General features: G+C 47.3%; 2 protein-coding genes across 3 annotated transcripts; both read left to right on the forward strand.

Annotated features, from left to right (window-relative positions):
- Nucleotides 1–273: 273 nt before the first annotated feature.
- TNFSF10 (TNF superfamily member 10) lies at nucleotides 274–11,337 on the forward strand. Of its 2 annotated transcripts, none has more exons than XM_075098469.1 (5): nucleotides 274–597; nucleotides 4,361–4,513; nucleotides 6,098–6,140; nucleotides 7,147–7,266; nucleotides 8,019–11,337. In XM_075098469.1, exons 1-5 carry the CDS (start codon nucleotides 472–474, stop codon nucleotides 8,465–8,467), a joined length of 891 nt encoding a protein of 296 aa, XP_074954570.1. In that variant the 5' UTR covers nucleotides 274–471; the 3' UTR covers nucleotides 8,468–11,337. The 2 variants fall into 2 exon arrangements, with proteins under 2 accessions (XP_074954570.1, XP_074954571.1); XM_075098470.1 differs by having other exon boundaries at nucleotides 313–597; nucleotides 8,022–11,337.
- A 6,926-nt stretch (nucleotides 11,338–18,263) lies between these two features.
- Nucleotides 18,264–24,727, forward strand: GHSR (growth hormone secretagogue receptor). Its single transcript, XM_075098471.1, has 2 exons — nucleotides 18,264–19,053; nucleotides 22,068–24,727. The coding sequence occupies exons 1-2, from the start codon at nucleotides 18,300–18,302 to the stop codon at nucleotides 22,370–22,372; spliced, it is 1,059 nt and encodes a 352-aa protein (XP_074954572.1). The 5' UTR covers nucleotides 18,264–18,299; the 3' UTR covers nucleotides 22,373–24,727.
- Nucleotides 24,728–27,147: the final 2,420 nt, after the last annotated feature.

Raw genomic sequence — 27,147 nt, forward strand, 5'->3', positions numbered from 1 at the left:
GGGGAGTGGGGGTGCAGGCAGGAGCTGGAGGCACTCCAGCAGGACCCTCAGCACCACCACCGGGGGGACCGGGTAGGCGGGGGTCGGGGAGGGCTGTGCACCGGGAGGGAGGGGGGAGGGCTGTGCACCGGGAGGGAGGGCTGTGCACCGGGAGGAAGGGCTGTGCACCGGGAGGGAGGGGGGAGGGCTGTGCACCGGGAGGGCGGGGGGAGGGCTGTACACCGGGAGGGAGGGCTGTGCACCGGGAGGGAGGGGGGAGGGCTGTGCACGGGGAGGGAGGGCTGTGCACCGGGAGGGAGGGCTGTGCACCGGGAGGGAGGGCTGTGCACCGGGAGGGAGGGCTGCTGGTGGCCGCAGTTCGCCCCAGGACAGCGACGGGTGAGCCCCCAGCCCCCAGCCCGTTCCTCCCCCGGAGGGAAAAGCCTGCCGAGCGAGGAGGGCAGCGGTGCCTGGGGCCAGCCCTGCCCGGCCATGATGCTGCCCGCCGCCGGCCCCAGCCCGGGCCAGACGTGCGGGGCCGTGCTGGTCGCCGCCGTGCTCCTGCAGTCCGTCTGCGTGGCCGTCACCTTCCTCTACTTCACCAACGAGCTCAAACAGGTCGGTGGGGGCAGGTAACCTGGCGGGGGGGGGGGGGGGGAGGACGGACGGGACACCCCGTTTTCTCCTTCTCTCCCTGTATTTTTAGCCAAGGAAAGGACGGACAGACGGAAACCCGCGCGGGGTTTGTCCGCGCGCCGCGCAGAAGCTGCGGGCGGCTTAAAAGTGTGTGTTGAGCAGGAGAGCAGAGCCCTCCCGGACAAAGAGCTTGGCTGTGTGTCCTCCTGGCCCTTTGTCCGAGCTGTCCTGGGGCCGGGGGTGTGCAGGCAGGGGCCGGAGCTGAAGGCAAGAACAATGAAAAAGTTTTTGCCTTTTTATTTTTATTTTTTTTAAAGAAGTCACGCATTTTTGCAGAGATAAGCAAATGTGCTTTTCATTAGAGCGCCAAACTTGCGAGCTCATCACTTCGCCGTGCCCCATCAGCGCTGCAGAAGGGTGAGCAGAGCTCAGAGGACTCCAACAGCGGCCTCTGTCAGCCGGATATTCATATAAACAACAGGGGAAAAAAAAAGTCTGAGAAAACTTGAGGAGCCTTTTAAATGCCTCCTCCAGGAAAATACATAGTTTTAAGACAGTGACTAATCCCAAAGGAACTTCACCCAGACAGCAAACACCGCTGAACTCCTCAGAATGACTTGTAAAATACCCATTGTATAGTCTAAGTGCCCTGGTCTCCTTGCAGGCACCCTTCGAGCCTCCTAGCTGCTTTTTAAGTCTTCCTCCTCCTGCAAAAGTCCATTTGCATTGCAGGAAAATTACATTTATTTTATAGTCCCACAAGCCTTTACGTGTGTGGTCCTGCTTTTCACTGGCCCCCTGGTACTCCGGGTTTCCCGGAGTGTCTTGCCCAGAATTTGCTATCCTGCCGTACAGTTGTACCAGTATGTTGCTCTCCCTGGCACCAAGGTAAACCTGGCAGCAGGTAAGTGTGCTATGGCTGTACAGCTTCACAAGTATTGCATAAAATGTTATGCCACCTGTGCATTTATTCCACACCAAATTTAATAGGTGGAGTCTTCTGAGATGTCAGAGCCCTCCGTGAAGCGAATGTTAAAGGGTAGCCAGGAGTTTACCATATAAGCCAACGCCATATTTTGGAAGTTGTCCTGCTAAGCTTATAGCTGTGGCTGCCCCATACTTGGTGAAATGGGAGAGTCGCACAGACGGGTTGATCTTATGAAATTGGGTTACATGGTACTGAAAATGAGGGAAAATATATAAATGCATTCTTGTGTCTTCATGCATATTGTCAGAGCCCCTTCCCAACAAGCTTGCCAATCTAAATAATTAGTAACCACACTTACCTTTCCCTCCCTCTTATTCAAATACGTACGCCTGGGACGCAACCACGTCTAGTGATACTTCCCTGAAATATAACTCATGCTGAAGAATAACAAACCTGTGTTTGCTGTGAAAAGCTAAATCTGCCCACACTGGAGTTCTGCTGGGCTACAAAGTAAGGGTGCTGGCTCTGGAGGGGGTGCCTTAAGCACATAGTCTTGCGTGTGCCACCTGGTGCACAATAAATAAGGAAAAAGTTTATCTAGAAACGCAGTCTGCCCCCCCCCATCCGCAGGGTGCATGCGGAATACATCTCTAAAGATAAACTGCAGTTTTTGCCTGCCCATTTTTCTTCCCTTTGTTGTTCACAGTATTAGCATTTCTATACGTTCACCAAATTGCCGTGGCTGCACGGACTGCAGATATTTTTATCTTTGCAAAAAATAACGTGTAACTAGCAGGGGTTTTTGCCTACAGCTGTAGGAATCTGAGCAGGGCTACCAGTATGACCATTTGTTTAACAGTTTTGCTATGGGAGGAAGTGCTGAGACACAGGCACAATAAAGTTCATTATGCTTCCGGATTCAGGGCTGCAAGGAAATATGCTCAGACTTCCTTCTGTTTTGAGAACACAGTCCATGCACTACTCCAAGAATAGAAGGTTTACAAGATAGTATTCCTGCAGGACTTCTGTCCTCAAAAACATCACTGCTACAGATAAACCTGGTTGAGTCTTACCCCAATGCCTTGCTTTCTCTACCCATGAAACAGAAACACCAGTCCTTCGGTACCATATGGTGCAGATCCAAGGTTGCATTCCCTGAGGATTTCAAAATGCATGCAAAATACTGTTCCAATGCCAGGATAGCAAAGCTGCCTGGTAAGGAAAAGGCAGGAGCGCAGGACTGTGTGCTTCCAGATTGGAGGGCAAAGCTCAGAGGTGAGCTGTAGCAGATCTGGTAAGAGAATAAATAATATCTCATCTGCTCCCATTTTTTTTTAAAACTCACAAAACTACTTCGTTATAGAAACTAGTATAGTTAAACCTGTCAGAGCTCTTAGTTTGTAAGTGCATTTTTACCTTAAAGATTTTAATCAATTTGAGTTCTTGAAAGAAGAAACCTGATTTAAGAATATCACTGTCCTTCGCCTCACGGACACAGAAACCTTCGCACTCCCTCAGGGTGCTGGCCCCACTTCGTTTTGATGCCTACAAAGTACAGAACCGTTTCAGGTATTAGATGAAGCTCAACAGAGGCTGCTGCTGCAAACTGAAGGTGCTGCTCAACCCGGTAGGGCTCACAGGGTAGTGTCGGTGAATTCTCCTCATCCTGCTGGAGCATGAAATCTCTTCCTAAATGCCTTTGTTCTGTAACAGGCAGGAAAAGCATGGAGGGTGGAGGAGGTGCCGACTCCATTTGTTGCTCTCAATACTCCAGTCTTAGCTGAAACTGGTACTTGCAGAACAAATGTATCTGTTTAGCAAACCAAATTTCTTTAACCTAAGAGGAGTGATGTTTAAATGTTAGCAGAGGTCCACCTGAATGCTTTGCATGTTTATGGCTGACTGCTGTTTCTTCCAAGTTCCTGTAGGACTTTGCTGGCACGACAAGCCTTGCCAGGCTTTATAGCTGATGCAGCAGCTTCAAAGCGAGCAGGAGCGGATCTCTGCTGGTTTTGCTGGAGGCAGCGCAGGTTACCTGCTCTTGCATTAAACAACAGCGCCAGCTGGAGTCGCGTGTGTCGCCTCGCCCTGCGGATGCTGCGATGCAAACTCTCCCAGTCCCTTGGAGTCAACAGGAGTTTTGCCGTCTCTTCAAACTAATTTATCAGAAGAAAACGTGCTTTCTCTGTGACTAGCGAGTATAGACGTAGGTCCATGTCACAAGCATTCAGCGTTATAATTTTATGTGGACCCAAATGTCATCTCCGCTGTCTGGACGTTGTTCTGCACTGTTAGGTCAAATACAGTTACAGAGAGACCCCAAACCGGGTATGGGCCGGATATGGTATGGATATATATCAGCAAAAGCCTGGATTGTAAGTGGCATTGGCTGAAAAGAAAGGATGGAAAATACTTTTAGGGTCTGGTATTTGGTTTCATCCTCAATAATTTGTGAAGAAAAATCCCTTGTGAAAAAGAAATGTTTTCAATGCAGAACTAGAGAATCCACAAAATTTGTGATTTGGGTACTGAATTTTCACAAAGCTTATTTAGTTGAGTGCTGGATGCTAAATATATATCCGTGGAGACACTGTAACTATATTTTTGCCTATTAGGTATGCCACCATCGTTAAAGAAATATGTAAAATCAGGATGAATTACTCATGCTGTATATATATAGTCATAACTTGCACCATACTAGCAAATGCTTTAAAGAAAAGAAAGCGTGTTTCTAAGAGTGAATTTAGTGACGTACCGCAGCTGAACGTCTGTGAGCACATCACAGGTGAAAAATCCTGGCTTTCCCTTCTCCTGCAGCTCCAGGACACATACTCCAAGAGCGGCACTGTTTGTCTCACCGGGGAGGAAATGGGAAATTTCATCCAAAACTTGGATCTAATTGAAAGCAAAGACAGAGCGGCTGACCCCTGCTGGCAAGTAAAGTGGCACCTGGGAAAGTTAATTAAAAAGGTATTTGGGAAACGACATGCTGAAACAGTGTGCTTGGTGGTCTTGCAATCCAAAGAATCCAAATAGCAGAATAAAGGGGGGGGCTCTCAAATTGTTTTATTGCGAAGCAATAGTCAAGCCGCAGCTCCAGCTGCAGAGTGCTTGCACTGAAGCAAAAAAACCCCATGACAGGGGTTTCACTACGCTCAGGCAATAAGAAAGCGAAGACAATCAGGTTTTACTAAGCGAATTTCAGTGATAGGTAGGCTTGTCTGAAACACCTCAGTGTAGCAGTGTTTGACTCGAGCTTGTTTTCTACCTGGCCGCACGAGCGTAGTGCTAGCAGAGGTTTCACTCCTTCTCCGGGAGACTGGCATGAGAAAATGAGATGAAACGTAGCACAGGGAGAGGTAAAAAGGTGCCCGAGAAATGGTCTAGTCGTGAGCTGTGTAATGTGTTAGGGGAGGAAAGAGGGAGCGAGCACGCAGCATCGGGCGCAGCACCGTCCCAGTGCAGCATTCAGAGAACACCATCTCCTGCCTGACTTTATGCAATACATACAGTTTTGGCTATGCAGAAGAAAATAAGCCTCTCTGAAAAATCAGAAGGGCTAAAGTTGTCTGGAATGGTTTTCAAAATCCCATCCCCAGCACCTAAAAAAGCTCATCCGTAAAAATGCACTTTTGGCTGAAACTTACCTGGCAAAGCTTGCACCCCAAAATAGATCCTCTCTTTGTGTTCAGAGATCTCGGCTCCTTTGGTGGAAGTTCTGCCAGTGAAGTCCCTGAACTTCTGCATAAAGAAAACATTACTTTATTTGGTCAACATTTACACGTCTAATATACCTACTAGCTCCCTGATTGCTTAAAAAAAAGGTAGCCTGGGTGCCAGAAATAATAAATTACAATTATGTTGATGATAAGGAATAATAATGATGATGATGATTATGATAATAATAATATTAATGATACTGGTAATAATGATAACAATAGATGGCCAGATAGATAAATAGAAACGTGACGGGTTCTGCCCTGCCGGTAAGTGGCAATACAGGGCTCGTGTTAGTCACCCAGGTAAATCCTCTGAAAGCGCCAGCACGCCTCCTGCAGCTGCACCACCGTCGGTAACCAAAGTAGCTGGTTTCAGTGGTCAGCAAACAGTTGTAAGGAAGGGGAATGCACAAAGTAAGACCTGCTGGCTTAAGAGCTTAGACAGATAGATAGGTAGAGGTATAAAAATAAATGAAATTTAATTTCTAAGAGCTGAGATCCCACAGATGTGCACGCTGCCGAGTATTCTGCAAAGGGAAGCTGATGCTTGTACGTTGTATCTCTTTTTGAGGAAAGCATGAGGGTCAAATTTTCCAATAGATTTAAAGCCCAGATGGCTGAGCTCTCTTGAAAATATTTTCCTGTCTATTTCATTACATCAAAGATGTAAACGTAGAGATACTTCATTACAATAAATTCACAGGCTTTTTATGATTTGCTTGTTGGTCAAATCCAGAATACCCTTTATTCATGAGTTTGAGAAAGGGGTGTCTTTTTCATGCACCTATCAGCTTCTGCTGACAAACTAATTCATTTTCTCTGTGTTTGTTGGCAGATGATGTTGAGAAGCTACGAGGAAACCATAGCTGCAGTCAACGGTATTATAATAATTGTATTATATGTGGCAAAAAGGAGCTGCTAGTGGCACCTGATGTGTAGTGACTCAATTAATTTTTCAGATGTGCAGAAAACACTGGCTAAGATCTTGTACTGGCAGCCAGTCATCAAAAAATGATTACTTATTACTACAAGGCAAATGTTTAGGAGCCAGAAATATGGTCAAGTGGTTAGAGCAAAGTAACCAAGGTGGATGCAGAGGACTCGGCTGCTAGACCAGAGTCCCACGGTGTTACGGGGACATTTAAACTGTCTGCTCCCCTGGGAACAAGCAGCACTGAGCTGCTGTACGCACAGGTTTGTTGGGGAATAGCTCTGCTGAAGCTCAAACACGTTGAGTGAAAGCATTACAACCTCCAAGTGGAAATTAGAATCACAGAATCACAGAATCATTAAGGTTGGAAAAGTCCTCTAGGATCATCAAGTCCAACCCCCAGCCCAACACCCCCAGGTCGCCTAAACCGTGCCCTGAAGTGCCACGTCTATATGGTTTTTGAAGCCCCCCCAGGGCTGGTGACTCCCCCACCTCTCTGGGTAGCCTGTGCCAGTGCCTGACCACTCTGTCAGGGAAGAAATTCTTCCTAATATCCAACCTAAACCTCCCCTGACACAGCTTGAGGCCGTTTCCTCTTGTGCTATTGCTAGTAACTTGGGAGAAGAAATTCAGAGTAAACATTATCAATACTTAACCATAAGTGGTCGTGAACGTGAACATTTGGTACTATGGGTTATTTTACGTTGTCTATTGGTAATTTTGGGGCAGGGGGAGGAGGAAAAGGAGAACAAAGAGACATATAAAGACATTGAAGGAGAGCAAGAGCGAAAGAGAAATTTGAGCCTTATTAGCCAATATATAGCATTCAGTCTATGATTTAGTCAATTAAGAAAAATGACATACCTATTCCTTAAAATCAGGTCAAATGGGACAGATGTGCTTTCTAACATCCTTGCTTCTAACATGAGGTTCCTCTTCTGGTCTTTCCTCAGCTGAAAGAGCCCCGACGCTGTCGCTCACCGATGGGCAGCAGCCGCCGCGCGGTCCCGTCAACAGGATCGCGGCGCACCTGACGGGCAACAGCAACAGGAAGAATTCCCTGTCCCCACGCAGTAAGGAAAAACCTTTACATACAGTTAAAGATCACAGAACTTACTGCCTCATTGCTAGCCTGCTGCTTACATACACTTTTTAATACTTGCATTGAGTTAACACAAAGAAACAAATCATAAAAAAGGGCTTCTTCCTTGAATTCTTCCTTCCACCTACCTTTTCCCAGACAATGTTTTTTTCAGCTAATTCTTGCAGAACAGGGAGAAGACCCACTCCCTCTGGGTACCTCGCTTACTTTTCTTCTGGAACCTTCACTGGGGGGAGAAGAAAGAAAAATATCTTTTCTTTCTAATATCAAGTTTTCTTCTTTTCTTTCCTTTCCTTTAATGTCCATCTGTTAGTTGTGTGAGTCCCGGCTGCTATGGTGACAGACCTATTAGAACTCAGAGGCAGAGACAGGAGAGACTTGACATTCAGGTCATATTAATGAAAGGCTTGGTAGGGTTTCTGCAGCTTCGGAAGGTATCAGACACAAATGGCTATTTTAACTTAGTTACTAAGTAACAACACGGTGCTTTTCCTCTTATTTGGGAGCACAAAATTAAAAATAAAAGTAGTTGGTGTGAATTCCCACATAGAGCTAGACAGCTTACTTCTGGTCCTACAAATTGCTTTGAGAACGGACCTAATGAGTCGCTGGGAACAGCAGGTTTCATGACTTTGTTGTTAAAAACCAGGCTCCCCGACTAGCAGACACCTGGCTTGACTACCTGGCTTTTAAATTAACATTTTTCTCTCTTTTTTTCTCAAGTAGATTCCTCGCCCAGAAGAGGGAACGGACAAAAAATAAACAACTGGGAATCGTCAAGGAAAGGCCACTCTTTCCTGTACAATGTGGAGCTGAGAAATGGCGAGTTAGTGATACCCCAAAGCGGGTTTTATTACATCTACTCACAAACTTATTTTCGTTTCCGTGAAAACGAGAACGAGGATTCAGATTTGTTAGCACAGATCAGGAACCCCAAACAGCTTGTCCAATATGTTTACAAACTGACCAATTACCCAGAGCCCATTTTGCTCATGAAAAGCGCAAGAACAAGCTGCTGGTCTAAAAAGGCGGAATATGGACTTTACTCCATCTACCAAGGTGGTGTGTTTCAGCTGAAAAGGGACGACAGGGTTTTTGTCTCTGTCAGTAATGGTGACATAGTTGACATGGACAAAGAAGCAAGTTTTTTTGGAGCCTTTATGATTGGTTAAAAGATGAAAATCATGCTCCAAAGGAGCCAGTTTTCACAGTCGGGACCAGCTTAAAATTCTATAAAACAGGGGATGATAAGCAAACACTGTAGCAATACCGGCAATACGAGACTCCCCTTTCTCAGCTCACTCGGCACGAGGTCCGACTGTGCCGAATACTCTCCCACCAGCTGGGAAGGAGCAGCAGCAGCTGGCTGCAGCTGCGGATGGCGATGCTTTGTGCAGGCCACGGGCGCCACGGCTCGCTGCCCAGCCGGGCTGGGGACGTGCGAGGATTTCACACGCCACAGGTGACACCTTCGGCCAGGAGACCGGGCAGCTAAGCGCGCGCCACCACCTCCGCCGAGATGCTCCGCACCAGCTCACCCGCGGCAGGTGGGATGGAGGATGCTCCGGATCCTGTTACTCGAGGCTGAAACCGGACATCAAATTTTTTTCGTGGTCTCCATTGGGACCCTGTCTTGAATATCTCAGCTCCTCTAAGAAGCCTTCGCAAGTATGGCTTCCCAGATGCCCGCGGAATCACTCTGGAAGTTTTTGTTCGAATCTTGAGTTTTACAGAAGTGAAAGTCCGTCAGAAACTCAAACCGCACGTCTTCATCTCATCTAACAAAGCGCTTAGGCACCTAATTAATTTTAAGCACACGAACAGTCCCAGTAAACCCGAGTATTTACATGCTTGAAATTAAATATGTGCTTAAGCATTTTTCAGGATCATGGCTTGAGTAAGCACATTAGTGTCTCTTAATCAGGATATTGTACATAAAACCAGCTGCTGAAACGGCACAGAAGAGGTTTTGAAATCAATCAGTATTTTGACCAGCACATTACGATAGCGCCTATTAATTGCTGTGCTGCAAAGATTTCACCAGGCTTCCAGTAGGTCCAGTGATGTAGTTGCTGTTACACTTGTTGACAGCAAGTACTTGATCCAGAAAAAAGGTGTTTTTCTGTAAATATTGAATTCTATTAGGCATTTGCCACAAATTAAGCTTGACACCGTTCATCCCTGTTTATTTTTACTGGCCTGTATTTGGTAAGATGTAATGCAGAAAAACACACCCCGATGACTAATACTTTAAGGAAAACATACACAACTATCCGTACTTAAACAAGAGCTGCGTTTTGGGTAATGCTGTTTTGATTTTTATTTTGTTTTTAGGAATAGATGGAAAATTTTCGTAACTTTTTTTAAACCATAGTTTTTTACAAAAACTGGCCACTGTATTTTTTAAGTCTATAAGTAGGACTATTTTGTTGTGGTTAAAAAAGAGGGGAAAATAAGATTTGCAAGCGTAAATGCAAAATGTGTGGGCTAGATCCACAGCGTAAATCAGGTAGCCTTAATCAGCACATCTGCAGCATTGTCAGTGGAGCGATACCGGTTTGCACCGTGAATGCATTTTGCCCAGGTTCAGGGAAAACAGTGGGGAAAAGGAGGTGAAGGTGAAAAAAATAAATGGAGGGGAGGGAAGACAGTTGTTCTGCAAGTGTTACTTTACGTCAACAGAATGATGCCAGAAGAAAATCTGCTTGTCTATTTTTTTAATACACTAAGGTTGCCATGGGAACCCTCACATTCACCTCCACATTCTGGTAATTAAATCACTGTACAGCCCTTGCATATGGGCCTCGTGGGTAAACAGGCATCATTCATCTTACTACTTTGTCAACAAGAGGAAACAAACAGGCACAAGCCCCTGCATCTATTTTGTCGTTCAGAAAAGCAGGTACATCGGTTGACTTAAATACCTGTGTTTGAGCAACAGGAGAAGAATTTGCCCCTCCTTTCAACAGGCTGGGGCAAAGAAACACACTGCCATAAGCCTAAAAGGCTGAGTTTTAACTTTTGTCTGCTGTTTTAACGTAGCATCACATATACTGTTTTCAGTGGTAATCACTTATGTGAAATTCTTCGTCGTCTACAGGAACACTTGGGTTTGCCTCATTCTCAAATCATCTGTAATATTTCTAGTTTTCTTTCTGATTTCAGTATTTAATTCAGAAATTTCCTGCCTGCCAGAAAAGACTAGGGAGAACAAAGCCATCCCCTACATATCTGGACGTCTGCTATATTGGAGAAAAGACTTTTGTAGGTTCTCCTTGCGAATGGACTGGGCTTTTCGATCTCAGCACAGGAGTGACCCATGCTACCAGGTTAGAGGTTGTTTTTTTTTAACAATTTATTAAAAAGTTGATTTTTTTTTTTTTTTTAGAAATGTTACTTTAGGAGGTTATTTGAAAGAAAGTTTATTTGAACTGTGAAAAAGTATTCCGGATTTACTCGTGGCAGCTTAAAGTCAGAAACCCTCCCTATGGCTAAGAACCGACTTGTGCAGCGCAGGAGTCGTGGCTGTTAGAAAGGATGGGAAGGAAACCGTGGGGGGGCTTCACAAACTCGCAGCTGATGCAGAGACAAACCGTCTGTTACACACAAGATTTTTTTGCTCCATGTTCTCTCCTCGACTCTCAATATATAACACCATGCCCACTCACTTGGGGAGTGCTCCTTGGCATTACCTCCCTTTTTTAGCTAAATGTACATATTCGTGGACTCTGCACGCAAAGCATACCGCAACAGGGGTTGCGCCAAATAATCAGATTTTATTTCTGAATAATCCAAAGGCATGCTTGCCAGATATTATCTTGGGGGGAGATTATCAAGCAGTATCGGACAGGACACATTTGAAGGCGAATGGAAAGATACAGCAACTTCTGCTTGTACGTTTGCACCCTGAATCATACTTTTCATCTCACTCTGTGTTGAATGGCAAATGTAGCAAATTTTCATTTGTGGATGGAGGTTGTGGCAACATGTAAATATTGTAATTTTTCTACTTGCATTTTATATAAAACATTTTTAGTAAATAGTTGTTTAGTCTTGCAGTGATTATTGGTGTCATCCCGTGGCTTCCATACAACAACCCTGTCTGAAATAGTTTCTCAGGCATTGGTTGGTATCAGTTACAATCCATTAAATGCCACATTTTGGGGTTTTTTTTTTGTTGTTGTTGTAATTGTTGTCGTGTATAATGAAAACATACAATTTGTGCCATGCACCATTATGTCCGTTGCAATGCAAAGGACATACCGCAAACCGCTGAGCAATGCCATATTGTGTAATGCCATAAAACTGGCTTCCAGACCCGAGTTGGTGAACAGCGGCTGGAAGCAGTACACTGAAGAAATCACTGAAAATGATCTCATGACCAGAGACTACAGAACGCTGAGCACTTCCCTTGAGGTTCTTCTCATGTTTCTGGGCTTTGTCCATTATTTAAGCGCTGGGAAATCTATTTAGTGGGAAAACATCTGATCCTTACCCATTACCAAACTACAGTAGAAGATGAATTGAATTGAGAGGGGCAAGGACCATTTACAGCGATGTTGTAAAGTAGCAGTAAACTGGAGATCCCCTAATGTTGAAAACAAATGCATTCCCTGCCCCAAAAGCAAACGTGGGATATGGTTTGGTCTATTCGCTCCACTTCTAAAACTTGCCCCAACCAAAAAAGGTTACAAAACCCGAGTGAACCCTGGAAACTCAACAAGACGTGAAGGCATCACCTAACCTGACCCCCCAGCCCTGAGATGGGAGAGGGGCTGGTTTCATCCTGTGCGTGCAGAGAAGGGCTGCGGCTGGCGCAGCAGCCACGTGCCGCGGCCAGGACATCGGCTGCTCCGGGGGGACAAGCCCCCAGGAACGTTGCCCCCACCTGAGCCACCCCCGAGGGCTGTTTCACCTCTGAGAGTCTCCTTTTGGCATCGCCTTCTCTTAGCAGTTCCCTGGGCTCTGGCAGGCTCCCACAGCGCTGTTCTACGCACTGCACATCTACGTGATTAACGAAAGGATGCCTGCCTCCCTAATGGACTCATAATCTAAATACATTTAGCCCAGTGTTTGTGTTAGGCTTCGTTTGGAATAGATGGGCATGCCTCAAGCCTCAGTAATCAAACAAGTAGGTTGTGTGCGCAGCTCTCCCCATCCACACCGAGCCCCAGTGGAACCAGTATGGCATCACCGGGGAGGAGCAGCCCCCGCGATCGCAACCCCAAGTAGCAGGGATGCCCACAGGTTTTAAAAAGAAATTATTCCTTCCATAGAGACTGCATTTATTTCTGCAGAAGGTTCTCTCTTTTCTGGTGTTTCCATGGGAAAGAGGACATGCCAGCTAACTGGCTGTTATTGTACCTTTCATTACTTCATAGAAACAGAGTTGTATTTTTTGCCTCTCTTTGCCTTAGTAAATGTAATTGTTTTTTGTATTGCAGCAGTATTCACTGCCCAGGCAAGGTCAGGGATGGATTTGTTGTACTCCATGCAAATGGTTAAAAAGCCAGCCTGATTCAGACCCTGAGATCTTGACATTCATAGATTTAGCTTTCAGATTACATCTAAATATTAGGGTCTAGGAAAAAGACTGAACGTAATGCTCAACACAACATAAATAAGCACGCTGAGACAAGATCCCCTTCATTCCTCCAAAGCACCTTGTGCCATTCAGTATGGAAGATACATTAGGATATCGTTGGGTCTGGTCCAGTTTTTACAAGTTGGGGTTTTTTCATAGAATTATAGTCACAGAATCGTTAAGGTTGGAAAAGACCTCTAGGATTGTCAAGTCCAACCCCCAGCCCAACACCCCCAGGCCTCCTAAACCATGCCCTGAAGTGCTGCGTCTATACATTTTTGAACCCCCCCAGGGACGGTGACTCCCCCACCTCTCTGGGCAGCCTGTGCCAGGGCCTGACCGCTCTGGCAGTAAAACACTTCCCTAATATCCAATCTAAACCTCCCCTGATGCAGTTTGAGTCCATTTCCTCTCATTCTATCGCTAGTGACTTGGGAGAAGGGACCAACCCCCCCCTCACTCCAGCCCCTCTCAGGCAGCTGCAGAGAGCGAGAAGGGCTCCCCTCAGCCCCCTCCAGGCTAAACCCCCCCAGCTCCCTTATGTAGGGTTACATGGAAGTTTATAGCAATTTTAATCAGAACCATCCATAATTCAGTTCTCCATAGCTTTTCTCTATATTTACAGACTGAAATTACATGTCATGTGTTTAAAATAATTAATTTTCCTCTGATTACCAGGGTACCACAGTTACCTGGCCACCACATCACTGCTGCTGTGTAGTACCACGCCTTTTCCTGAGACATTCCTAATCCAAACCCATATAGACCTTTCCATTCATTTCTTTTAGAGGTGATATTGGGTTGGGACACCGGGTCATGGCAGAAATGCTGTCAAACTGCTTGTGGTCAGTGAGATGGGGCTGCAGCTTATGGCAGAAGCCTGTCGGTTTAAGCAGCTTCCCACTTTTATGGGCTGTTCTACCAGAGTTAATATAAATCTCACGCCTTGCCTTTGATGCACGTAGTACTTTTGCACTGAACACATTGTGTATACAACACTCGCAGCATTAGCAAACGTTAGAGAATCCAAAGTTGTTCAAACTGCCTTTCAGAAACCAGGAATTTCAACAAAATAGAATCCAAGGCACTAAATGCTCCTCAAGATACTTTCGATTTTGTCAGATTGTGAATACTTCAGCTCTTATTATTCTCAATTTTTATTGAGTCATGGGTATTTAGCCCATATAACTACTGCATGAACGCAAAGTGGATTAGCTGCAGATTTGCCGGTGAACGGAGCCAAGTTCTCACCCCCCATTTAACATGAGATAGAAGTATCAGCAAGAAAGTATGACCGGGAATAATTAACTATGCAATCCCATCCTGCACGGTCTGGCACTAACAGAACTCAGATCAAAATGGATATTAATAAACGCATGTAAGTCGGGTGAACACCTCTGTCCAAAGCCAGGACAGCTTTGAGTCAAAACCTGCAGAAATGCCCGATTGTATTTAAAAAATGCAGGATACGAATGATACTAAAAAATGCAGGAAACATCTCCTACTCTCACAATAGGAATTATTTAATAAACACTCTGTACTTTTAACGCAGAGTAAACATACCTGTGACCGACGAGCCACGTTCTCTCTCCACTTGGTGAACGAGTTGAATGAAGAGGGACCTTAATGCCCAGGGTGTGACGGAGCGGTGCAACGAGCCAAAGCACGGCGAAAAGCTAAGCCTAAGAACAGATGCCTCTGAATTAGGGGCGTTAGAGCACAGCTTTGGTGATCGATAAGCTAGCGCTGTTTTGAAGTCTGCTCGCAGATGATTACTGCCATATAACCAACTGCAAAGTCGTTTGAGCGCATTCGGGGTTTTACGTTATTAAGTTGGATTACCACTATTTCACTCACTGATGATAGTTGCTAAACTGTAACCTTTGAAAGCGTACACCAGATGCTACCTTCTGCTCTTGAAATACATTTATAATAAAAGTCAAAACAAGTTCTGCCCCTGGATATAATCAAAAAACTGCATTTGCTTTTCTGCGAATTGGTGGAGCTGCATCATTTTTAAATAGATCTCTCCCTTGAAGAGTCTTTTCCACCTCCATCATCTCTCCACAATAAAACCATCCTCATTCTATACTCGAAGCCTTCAGATATTTCCATGACAACAAACAACGATACAAACACAAATTAAAACTTTATTGGATGAGAAGAAAATGGAAGGAACGGAACATAGGAGAGAGATTTCAAAACTCCATAAATACAAACGCTTCTACCTTATCTCCAGTGCTCAACAAGGCTTTAAAGCTACTGGAGAGAAGCACCGATGTTTTAAGGGTTCCATGGAAGATAAATGTCTGTTATAATGTGCTTTTTAAATATTATTTTTGGAATGTCTGTTTTGTTCATACATCCAGTTAGTGGCTAAAACTGAGACTAAAAAGTACTTAACTTTCTGGAGCCTACGGCCGTCTTCCCTCCCAGCTCTTACATCTTCCAGCACCGCTATCTTCGCCGCTGTCCTTCGGCATATGCAAAAGCAGAGGCAGGAATTCCTCATCGTGCAAAGTTTGTGGGATGTCAATGCTTTATATCCCATCCAAATCCGGCCTGCGATTGCCAAAAAAAAAAAAAAAACCCAAAAAACCAGAAAGAATCAGAAAACGGGAACTGCTTTTCTTCTCTCTCAGCTGACATTTTTTCTGGCCCTGACCCCGTGAAGGAAAAGCGGCCAGAGAAGCCCTTGACTCATGATACGCTTTAAACGAGAAGGGGGTGGATGTTGCTGGATTCAGAGCGCAACCGCCGTTTCCGATCCAAGCGGCTCATCGCTCAACACATCAGACTCCCAATTAATTCAGTGTTAATTCTTTGCATTACAAGCTCAAGCTGCCCCGAGTACATAAACCTGGTGCCACCTCGCTTTTGGCTACTTGGTTTTGCTACACACACCTCAGTTCAAGTATTATTTTAATAAGGAACACATTTCTTTCTGAAAAAAGAATAATAAAAGAAAGCTTTTCTCTCCCTGGGGAAAGGGAAACGGTCATTTCTGAGAAGATACAGCTCAGCAAAAACTGGAAGAATTTAATGAGAAGGAAGGATCCTCTTTACACAGAAAAAGTCACATTTATAGCTTCGGGCCATTTTCTCTGCCAAATATCAACGTCCTGCAGCTAATGCCAGTGGTCCAAGAATTTATCAGGAAAAAAAAAAAAGGTGAAATAATTCTTTATAAAAATACAAAGTATTTGGCAGCCTGAATACAGAGGCAGTTACCAGCTCCTCCGTAATATAATGCAGGGCCATTTAAATTAGATTGGACACAAAAAAGTAATACGAAATAACTGTACGTTGGTGACATACAGCCCACGACTTTTTTCTTCAGAAACATATAAAATAATTGATTAGGCAGCTGGATAAACAAAGCGAGAAGCACGTTAGGGTCTGTCTTCTTTTCGGCTGCAGTTAACTTGTAGCCACCCCCCGTAAAATTTAGCAACTGTTGAGTAACTTGCCACAAAACTGGCTCGTGATTCAAGAGCAGGAATGACGGGTGCTGATTCCAATGGAACTGCAAAAATATAGCACCCAGATTAGGGTACGGACAAGGCACTACGGCTAACGCTTGCATTATTACAGAAAGTAAATTAGCGGAAAGCGGCACATTGCGAGGCACGGGCAGAGTAACACAGCGTTGTGCCACCGCGCTGGCGCTCTGCGGCTGCGAACCAGCGTGAAACCGGTTCGCAGCCGGACTAAGCTGGATGCCAACGTGGATTCAGGGCACCCGTCGCCACCTGAGAGCTGGGGTGCAAGGGAAGGGGTGCAGCCCCTCTAGATAGAAAGTTGGGAGTGAAAAAAGCTTGTGCCATAGCACACGCTCTTGGGGACTTTGCAAGGCCCAGTTGGAAAGGAGGGGAGATACCCCCTTAGAGGTGTGCTGGGGGTCACTTTACTGCCCCTGAGCTCACCCCGCGCTCCTTCCATCGTATTTCTTCTTGAGTCCAGCGTTATCCTTTGGTAGTACGTAGGAGTCTGCAGCTGGGGAAACACAGAATTATAATGTATGTGTCTGCAAAGGGCAGAGCGAAGGACAGCAAAAACACGCTGAATCAAAATTTAATTGTAGGTAAATCATATAGAAGAGGGTGATTACTGCAGCTTCGCTGAGCTGGAGCCGTACCGTGCTCCTGCCAAGATCCAAGGGCAGAGCAAAGATTCGAAACCAGGAGCCAGTAACTGCAGCCGGCCTGTGGCTGGCCGCCCACCGCTCGCCCCGCGCGCGCCCTTGGGACCCGCACCCCGGACTCCGGCGGTTTGATGCGCGCAGGGAGCATCACGGGAGCTCGCGGCAAAGGGAGCTCGCGGCTGCTCGATGAGCGCAACCGCCCCTCGCGACAGCGACGAGTGGGAACCCCACCTGCCCGGGCCGTTGGGAGCAAGGGGTGCTTCCACCCCAGCCGAGCGTGGAAAGCGGTGCGGGCAGGCGGGAGCGGTGCGGGGAAGGGAACGGTGCGCGAAGTAGTGCGGGCAGGGAGAGGTGCGGGCAGGGGAGAGGTGCGGGCAGGGGAGAGGTGCGGGCAGGGAGAGGTGCGGGCAGGGGAGAGGTGCGCGAAGTGGTGCGGGCAGGGAGAGGTGCGGGCAAGGGAGAGGTGCGCGAAGTGGTGCGGGCAGGGGAGAGGTGCGGGCAGGGGAGAGGTGCGCGAAGTGGTGCGGGCAGGGAGAGGTGCGGGGCAGGGAGAGGTGTGGGGAAGGGCGAGGTGCGCGAAGCGGTGCGGGCAGGGAGAGGTGCGGGCAGGGAGCGGTGCGCGAAGCGGTGCGGGCAGGGAGAGGTGCGGGCAGGGAGAGGTGCGGGGAAGGGAGAGGTGCGCGAAGTGGTGCGGGCAGGGAGAGGCCCGGGCAAGGGAGAGGTGCGGGCAGGGAGAGGCGCGGGCAGGGAGAGGTGCGGGGCAGGGAGCGGTGCGCGAAGCGGTGCGGGCAGGGAGAGGTGCGGAGAAGGGAACAGTGCGGGAAGCGGTGCGGGCGGGGAGCGCTCGGCCGGCGCTGGCTGCCGGTGCGGAACGCCGGCGGTGCGGTGCAGCCCTCCCGCGCCGGGGTCTCGGGAAGAAAGTTTAAGAAATGATGCCGGTGGGGATTTTGCAGCCGGCCGGGGCAGCGCGGGGCCGCTCCGCGGGCGCGGAACCAACGCGCCCACGTCTCCTCTGACGCGGCGGCGAGGCCGGCCCTCCCCTCCCTCCCTGCATCCTTCCCTCCCTCCATCCCTCCCTCCCGGGGCCGGGGGGGAGCAGCAGCGCCCGTAGAGAGGCGGAGCGGGGCCGCTCGTCCCTCCCCGCCCTCCGCACCTGCCCGCGCAGCGCGGCGGAGGGGCGCCGAGGGGCGCGGAGGCCGGGGCCGGGCGGCGCGGGGGGCGCGGGGGGCGGCTCCGCGGGCGCGCAGGGCGGTGATGCCCAGCCCGCGGCGGCAGGATGCGGGAGGGGAGCGCGGGCGGCCGCGGAGCGGAGAACCGGACGGGCACCGAGCCCCCGCTGCACCTTTTCCCCGTACCCGTCCTCACCGGCATCACCGTCGCCTGTGTCCTCCTCTTCGTCATCGGGATTATCGGCAACCTCATGACCATGCTGGTGGTGTCGCGGTTCCGGGACATGAGGACCACCACCAACTTCTACCTGTCCAGCATGGCTTTCTCCGACCTGCTCATCTTCCTCTGCATGCCCCTGGACCTCTTCCGCCTCTGGCAGTACCGGCCCTGGAACTTCGGAGACCTCCTCTGCAAGCTCTTCCAGTTCGTCAGCGAGAGCTGCACCTACTCCACCATCCTCAACATCACCGCGCTCAGCGTGGAGCGATACGTCGCCATCTGTTTCCCCCTCCGAGCTAAAGTGATCATCACCAAGGGGAAGGTCAAGCTGGTCATCCTCTTCCTCTGGGCCATCTCCTTCCTTAGCGCTGGACCCATCTTCGTCTTGGTGGGGGTCGAGCACGAGAACGGCACGAACCCCCTGAGCACCAACGAGTGCCGGGCCACCGAGTACGCCATCCGCTCGGGGCTGCTCACCATCATGGTCTGGACCTCCAGCATCTTCTTCTTCCTGCCCGTGTTCTGCCTGACCGTGCTGTACAGCCTCATCGGGAGGAAGCTCTGGAGGAGAAAGAGAAAGAACATCGGTCCGAACGCTGTTATCAGGGATAAGAACAACAAGCAAACTGTGAAAATGTTAGGTAGGACTCTCCTTGCTCTGTTTTTCCAAAGGATGTGTCTGCTTGTGTGCCTGTGTGTGTGTGTGAGAAAGACTGAGCGAGCTCTGGCAGTTCACTATGGTTGCTTCCAAAGGAAAGCATTTATTGAAAATGCTTCGTACAAAGGGCTACACCTCATGGTGTTCGTAGAATAACTCCTCTCTTTCCTTAGATTTATTTCTAACTGCTTGAGCTGGGGACTCTCACACAGTTAAACAAATATTAATAACAATCACCGACAAGGACAAATACTGCAGCTACAATTAGCTAGTGCCCTCGAGATTTTTCAAACGTTTTTGCTCTTCAGTTGTGGATACCGATGTTGTTTACAAAAAGATCGTTTATTTGATTTTTAAACACAACTAAGCCCTTCTCAAACCACAAAGTTGAGCTGCAGAATATTATATGCACTTAGTTTTTAGTTTCACATGAAAAGACTGTCAAGGCTTTATCAAATGTGGGTTATTTACTAGGACAGCTGTGTGAGCTTACGAGAATCAGTCTGCATTTTTATACTAGCAAAACCCCAGCATGTGCTGAACAGGGATCGTTTTGTCTCCTTTGAGGTCTGTTATCCTGTAAATTCTCAGTGACTTTAAGCAAACAGGAGTGAGACGATAGACACTGTCATTCCCAGCTTCATCCATTTACATCGCTGGATGATTTAAACAACGGTTATTGTGGGAAACACGATTTTTAACACACTAAGTGAACGCATGTGGTGGGAGGTTGATGCACAAAATCAAAAAGTTGTTCTGCAGTTTAGCATCTGAAAGCTGCAGCATCCTGCTGCTGCTGCTGCTGCGTTCGAGCAAAAAGTCCTCCGCAGTGCAAGTCATCCCGTGGCTTTCAGTGGGGATGAGGTGCTTTGCATGGAGAAGGTTTCACGGGCGGCGGCTCTGCTGTGCTCGTTTCAGCTAGGTCGGAGCGATGGGCTAAGGGCAAGGCAAAGAGGCGGCTGGGCATCCTAAGTACCTTAGCTCCTAAGTGGGAGCCTGGCTGGGTTTTTTTGTTCATGTCCTGCTGTATTCCTATGCAACAGCAGGAAGACTAATAAAACCCGCGTCAGTCTTTGTGCACTTTCAGCTATGTTCTATGATCAATAAAATTACTTCAGTCTGGTAAGCGTGATCTTGGAAGTACTTCATCATTTACACTTCTAGAGTTTCAGGATTATGAATATCTACGTACAATAAGTGAATTGCTAGCTTGTATTACTACCACGTTTATATTTCTGTGTACTTCACCATAAAGAATTTTGAAATAATAGCGGTTTATTTCTGCCCTGGAGTATAGCTGCAAAACACTACAATATGTCAGACGCCTTTTTTTTTCTTTCCTTTTACAAAGTCTGAGAACAGCAGGACAGTGGCAAGGCTGTCCTCTGACAGCGAGCCAATATTCTCTACACGATAACAGTCTGACGGAAGGAAAAGAACTTAGTAAGGGCTCAGTACCAGCAGATGCTCACTGCAGGCTGCTCTCACTGGTTTTAATGTTCCACTTAAAATTTAGAAGGCACTTTATAAGACTTCAGCTGGTCACGGAAGAGCAGGTAAATGGGATTAGCGTCAACACTTCTTTTAAATTGTAGAGAAAGGTTATGCTTCTCGGTCGGTCATTAAACACCTAAATGTATAGCCTGACTTGCAGAGGAGCTATCGTACCCCGCTCCTACTGAAATCAAAGTGATTCTGCATGCGCGAAGATCAAACCGGCGGAAGCTTGGCTAGGGATACGCACGCCCACATGTGAAAACACTGACTGTGCTTAAAATTCTGCTTGTAATGACCATTGCGGTAACATTCATTACACGGATTAAACTCCAGAGCACACTTGTGAGCTAGGGAGGCGTTCTCTGAATTTTGCAGGTGAAGATATTGTGGAAAAAGTGGAAGTGGTTGGCTCAGGAAGATGCAGGGCTGGGAGACAGATACTCTGGATTTCAGCTCTGTGCTTTAGAGCCCACCATAAGTCCTGCATAAGTAGCCATGTAAAGTTGGGAGCGCTTGTTGAGAAAGTTTCTGGGGGAAGGTGCCGACAGCCATCCCTCTTAGCTCTTTGAGTTTTGTCTCTCCTGTGACTTGACACGAGCAAGCAGGATTGCTAACACAAGAGAACAGGTTAACTGGTAAAAAAAAGCTTGAGAATGTAAAAAAACCTTGCTCGGGTTTTCTCTGGTATATTAATAGATACACTCAAAGCAATAGGAAAAATAAAGGTCAACGGCACACAGGGAAAGAACAGAAAATCACAGAATCACATGTTGGAAGGGACCCTTTCTCTAGGATGGAAATTCAAATGGGCCCGTGTTCAAAGACACCCACATTCCTATTACCCTACATATGTTGTATTTACATAAAAAGGCAGCCATAGTGATAGTGTAGTATTACAGATATACTGTGTAGCTACAACTATGCAGTTATATATTCGGTTTTACTATTCTTGGAGTAACTCATGTTCTAAAAAACGGCCAAACCGGAAGGGCGCACCACTCTTCTGTTCTTACCTTGACGTAGGTGTTCTGCAAGTCCGGGTTCTGGTGCTTCGTTTTATTTTTGGGCCTTTGCCTCATAAAATTTTGCTTCCCAGTGATTACATTCTTCATTATAACACAGCGTTGAGTCCATCAGGTTATATATGATTTGCTTTCGTTCACCACTGCAGATCATACATTGTTATACTTTTTTGGTCACCGTTCTGATTCTTAACTCTGTTTTTATGAAAATGTGTGTTTTACAGTTCGGAAGTACGCTGCCTCTGATTAGCCGTGCAGTATACGGGCAGCCTGTTTCGGTATGACCGATGTGTATTAAGCATTGCAAATTTTTACTCCCAGAGAATGTACTGAGAGACACAAACCTGAAAAGTTACGGGATGCGTTTTCACATTTTGTGATTAATTTGTTAAAGAAATAGAATTTTAAAATAGAATCTTAATCACCCCTACTCCAATACTCATACTTAACACAATTTCTTCTGCTGTTTTTATTTTAGTTGTGGTGGTATTTGCTTTCATACTCTGCTGGTTGCCTTTTCACGTAGGACGATATTTATTCTCCAAATCCTTTGAAGCTGGCTCCCTGGAGATAGCGGTGATCAGCCAGTACTGCAACTTGGTGTCCTTTGTCCTCTTCTACCTTAGCGCAGCCATCAACCCCATCCTCTACAACATCATGTCGAAGAAGTACCGAGTCGCCGCTTGCCGCCTGTTTGGGCTCAAACCCCTTCCAAGGAAAAGACTCTCCAGCACGAAGCAAGAAAGTTCGCGGGTTTGGACAGAACCGAGCGTTATCACATGACAAGCTGTTTCCAGCGCCGGAGCATCGCTTACCACCAGTATTTCCCAGAAAGCCATAAGAGAAGGAGGCCGAGAAACACAAATCACCTTAAAGCTCTTCTTTTGTCATCATCTGGATTTGCTGGAAGATGTAATGGTGTAGGCAGTTAAAGATTTAAAAAAAAAACCACCCCAAAATCCACTAAACTTTGAGACTAAAAGGAGGCGCATGGTCATGGAATTTGGCAACACTCAAGTATTATCCTGCTGCTGCTTTTGCCCCTATTTTTTAGTGCTGACTTTAGCAGGAGAGCCAGGCTTTACCATTCTTAACAGGCAAACGTAGCCCAGGTTGCTTGAGAGTTTGTGCGACTTCAGCAGCAGCTAATTCGAGCGGGATTTTTCCAGAGTTCACTTAGGTTTGCCAGCATACAACTAGGCCCCAGCGAGAGGAGATGGAAATGCCTTTTGCAAGTAGTAAACACGGAATTTGATACACTTTTCATAATCGTAATTTTTAAATAAACTAACATTTTTCTCTGAACGAGGAAAATGATTTCTTAAAAAAGAAAACAGAAGTAAAATGGATCATTTGTAAACATGCTAAAAATAAATTACCTTCATGTCCTGTCCTAGTAGAAAGGAAATTTAAAAAAAAAAACAACACCTTCACAGAAGTGGCTTAGAACATGACTGTACTGAAATATTTTTTTAAAATATATATCAGTGGGACAAGGACAGTGCTGACTTCAGGACTGCAGTGATGCTATAAAAATACAGAATGCAATCTCCCACCAAAGTCATATTTTTTTTTTTTTCTACCAGCTAAATCATCTGTGCTTGTTCTGTTCAGCTTGACTGTGAACGCCTCGATGTGTTTGAACTTGGAAGCTTTGGGTTGTTTCGCTATTTGTAACGAGTCTGTGGGTACCTGTCCCTATGCCGCGCACCGCCGTGCCCCTAAGCCTGCGAAGGGCGGGCCTCCTGCCGATAAAAGCCACTTGTTTCTGCTTCAAGCATACCAGCCGGTGGCCCGCCCCACGGCCCCCCTAGCGCCCGGGGTGCAGTTCAACCTGTTTGCTGCAGTATTAAATGGAGAACAGGTTTTTTTCTAATGAACGTGACCTGAAAAACTAATAGAAAAATCTGCGTCAAAAGACACAGGCAGAGGCATTCTCATACTTGATCCATAAAAATCTTAAATCCAATTGATTTTTATAACTCAAGCGTGCCATTAGAAGGCAAACCAGAAAACTTCCCATCCTTTATGCTAATAAGTCTTATATTGCATCTACCGTCACACCAACACGTAGATTTTTGTGGCACAGCTGACAGAGCCTCGCAGCATGCATGTGCAATAGCAGCTTTCTATTTATTTTGTTCAAATATTTATGACCAGCTGGTCCACAACCGATTCTCCATAATGAATTGCCTGTTAGCAAAAGTCCTACCGCCTTCAAACCCCTGCTAACGCTGACGGGCCCCTTCCCGCCGGTTACGCCTTTAGCTGGCGGTGCTGCCCAGGTGGAACGAGAAACAGAATTTGGCCTCTTCTGTATATACTGTGTGTTTTATATCATCCAGCGCTTTGCTCGGGCCAGGGGGCTGGTTGCTGCTCCTCGGTGTGGCACCTGAGCCTGCCTTGCTCCCCGCTCCGGCACTCGCAGCGAGCACAGGTTTGATGTACGGAAACCTATAAACTAAGGGACAAAGGAGCAGCAGCGCTATGGGATCATCTCCCCGTTCGTCTCTAACCACATCCGCCGCGTTACTCGTTCTGCGCTCTCGCTCGTTGCCGACTGACGGACAGATCTGATGGCAGATGTCATGCAACTCAGGGAAACAAGCAATTTGGGAATCTTGTAAAGATTGTGAAGACGTGAGCTCACTAATAACCTGTCTGTGTAAATGAACCCATCACACGCCTAGCGTCACGTAAGTGTTTCAAATCTCAGCTGTGTCTGTGGTATTAAATGTGAACAGAAAAAGAAATAAAGTGATGAGACCCTTTATAACCTTACCGGGTCGGTGGTGGTGGAGGATCTGGTGCGATTGCACGCCGGCTGGAGGAGTCTCCATCGGGTTCGCTCGGCGCTGCCACGCACCCCTCCTCGCCGCGCGGGAGCCGGGCCCGGCCCCGGGTGCCGCAGGCAGGGCAGGCACCCCTCGGCGGCGATGGCCTACGGGACCGGTACCAGGGTCGCCCCCGGCACGCGAGGCTTCACAGGCTGGCTCCGTTCCCTGCGAGTAAAACCTGCGTCTCGGTGACAGGAAGCAATTCTGCGCGGCCAGAACGGTGCCACAGAGGCTTTTACCTAGATGAGGAGCTGCATCATGGGGTTTTAATTTTTTTCCCAAACCTGTATAACGAACCTGATTGGGCTACGGGTTCTTTGGGGGGAGGGGGGGGGCGTGTTTTCTTTTGTGTTTTAAAACCAGAATTACTGTAACATTAAAGCCCGTTAAAGCCCTGTGTAGACATTTAACTTCTGCATATAAACTATAAACATACAAATAATCTCATTTAACCCAACATTTCATCAGGACAGTCTGCAAATTTTAACTATCCCAACGCTGTGAAATTGCCACAGCTTTGTGTCTAGAACAGAGGTTAAGCCATTTAATCTGGGGTTGCAAAGGTCAGAAAGAAGGGGACCGGCTGCTCGTTGCGAGGGAGGGCAGGACTTCTTCCTTCCTTCTCACGTGAGAAACGGACTTGTTTCTGCAAGTCACCGAACATTTAGCCAAATCTAGCAAAATATATGGATTTTTATTAAAGAAGAGTAGCCACCTTGGTGGGAATCTTGCACAAGCAGGAAAATATTTCAGATCTAGCAGGGAACATTCAAGTATTTAGCGCGCGCTGTAGCTGTCGCGCCTGCGGTTGGCACTACGCCATCCATCAGCTTTGCTTCCCTCAGTACCAAAACTTTCCTATACAGAAATGCTAAAGTCAGTGGAGTCGCGCTGGCATGCGCTGCCTCCAGATGGTGAACGGGGTCTGCTGCTCCAAACAGGTCCCAGTGCACAATGGATGGCTTTTATATGGAAAATGAGGGAGGGAAAAAATAATCACCTGGATAACCTTCATTTTTGCATCATAAAATCAACCGTTGTCAAATGCCTCCGGAAAGCTGTACGCCTCCCCAGCAGCACTGATGGATGAACACGGCACTGCTTGCCCCCAGGGTTGTTGCCTGAGTTGTCAGAAATAATTTCATCAGGGGAAAAAAAGTGCAATCAAGATTTCAATAGCATTTTTTAAAATGTTTTTTTACTAAGTCAGTCCAAGATAGGCAGCATGAATACGTCTCAGGTGCACAGGGCAAGGTTCCTCCTGCCTTGCCTCTGCCGGGTTTTACACAGGCAGAGCGGCCGCTGCAGGCGGAGGGCAGAGGCGACCGGCCCGCGTTGGCAGAAGCAATGCTGGCGCTGGTTTAAGCCCCTATCTCACCTGCCGCAGCCGCTCGGTGCCCGCGGCGGATGGCTGCGCTGGCAAACGCTTCCCAGCAGAGACAAAGCATTTCTCCTCTGTTTCCCAGGGCATTTCTGCAGTACCTCATGTTCCTGGCATCGTCTCCCCAAAGCCTTCCCTATCTGAAAGAGAGCGGGTGTCTCCCCCATCCCATTTTGGGTCTGGACATGGCCTTTGGGATGTTTTACATGCAGGGAAGACAAGAGTCCTTGCAGGCACTGGGCTGTTCATTAAACGTGGTGGACAGAGTAGCTCTGCAGGAAGATTTCTTTCAGGCTGCATTTCTGGAAACCCTTCCCTGTAGGAACAAACTTTGCCAGTTTTGTGTGGAAAAAAACATATAGGGGCTTTATGACTCAAAATCTAGCTGAGCTCTCACTGACCTGTATGTGAGCAGCCCGTATAGGAAATAACTGGATGTTTGTTCATTAAACAGTTCAAGTTTTAAAAGCTTTTCAAACTCTGCATTTTCTATCACAGCTTCCCAAATAAAAAGGACCAGTTTGGCTGCATTTTATTTCTTGGCAACATGTTAAATTTGCGATGAAATAGGTCAAAAGCACTTTACCAGAAAGCTTCATTCATTTTAGAAAAGTACCTTTGATGGAGGCGTGCTCAGGCAGAAAATCATGTCCTATTGTATTTCTTGCCAAAAATAAAATATACTGGAAAAATAGCACTTACACATAAAATTTTGAGTTATAGATATTCAGCATTTATGTAAGTTTGTCTCAAATGACATTTGCATAAGCTGTATTTAAAGCAGCGGCCATTAGATACCTAAATACCCAGGAGAACCTCCTGTCCATCATAGAATCGTAGAATCATTAAGGTTGGAAAAGACCTCTGGGATCGTCAGGTCCAAACCCCAACCCAACACCCCCAGGCCTCCTAAACGTTGCCCTGAAGTGCTGCATCTACATGTGTTTTGAACCCCCCCCCCCAGGGATGGGGACTCCCCCACCTCCCTGGGCAGCCTGTGCCAGTGCTTGACAACCCTTTCAGTGAAGAAATTCTTCCTAATATCCAACCTAAACCTCCCCTGACGCAGCTTGAGGCCATTCCCTCTCGTCCTGTCACTGGTGACCTGGGAGCAGAGACCAGCCCCCCCCTCACTCCAGCCCCTCTCAGGCAGCTGCAGAGAGCGAGAAGGGCTCCCCTCAGCCCCCTCTTCTCCAGGCTAAACCCCCCCAGCCCCCCCAGCCGCCCCCCAGCACACTTGTGCTCCAGACCCTGCCCCAGCCCCGCTGCCCTTCTCTGGACACGCTCCAGCCCCTCCAGGCCCTTCTTGTCCCGAGGGGCCCAAACCTGAGCCCAGCACT

The sequence above is a fragment of the Phalacrocorax aristotelis genome, chromosome 7 (assembly GCF_949628215.1).
Source record: "Phalacrocorax aristotelis chromosome 7, bGulAri2.1, whole genome shotgun sequence".
NCBI lineage: Eukaryota > Metazoa > Chordata > Aves > Suliformes > Phalacrocoracidae > Phalacrocorax > Phalacrocorax aristotelis.

Excerpts from the sequence above, each read along its gene's own strand:
- GHSR (XM_075098471.1), top strand. The coding sequence starts at position 18,300 with ATGCGGGAGGGGAGCGCGGGCGGCCGCGGAGCGGAGAACCGGACGGGC. Across the intron at positions 19,054-22,067 it reads GCAAACTGTGAAAATGTTAG|TTGTGGTGGTATTTGCTTTC; the intron begins GTAGGACTCTCC and ends TTTTTATTTTAG.
- TNFSF10 (XM_075098469.1), top strand. The coding sequence starts at position 472 with ATGATGCTGCCCGCCGCCGGCCCCAGCCCGGGCCAGACGTGCGGGGCC. Across the intron at positions 6,141-7,146 it reads AACCATAGCTGCAGTCAACG|CTGAAAGAGCCCCGACGCTG; the intron begins GTATTATAATAA and ends GTCTTTCCTCAG. Across the intron at positions 7,267-8,018 it reads GAATTCCCTGTCCCCACGCA|TAGATTCCTCGCCCAGAAGA; the intron begins GTAAGGAAAAAC and ends TTTTTTCTCAAG.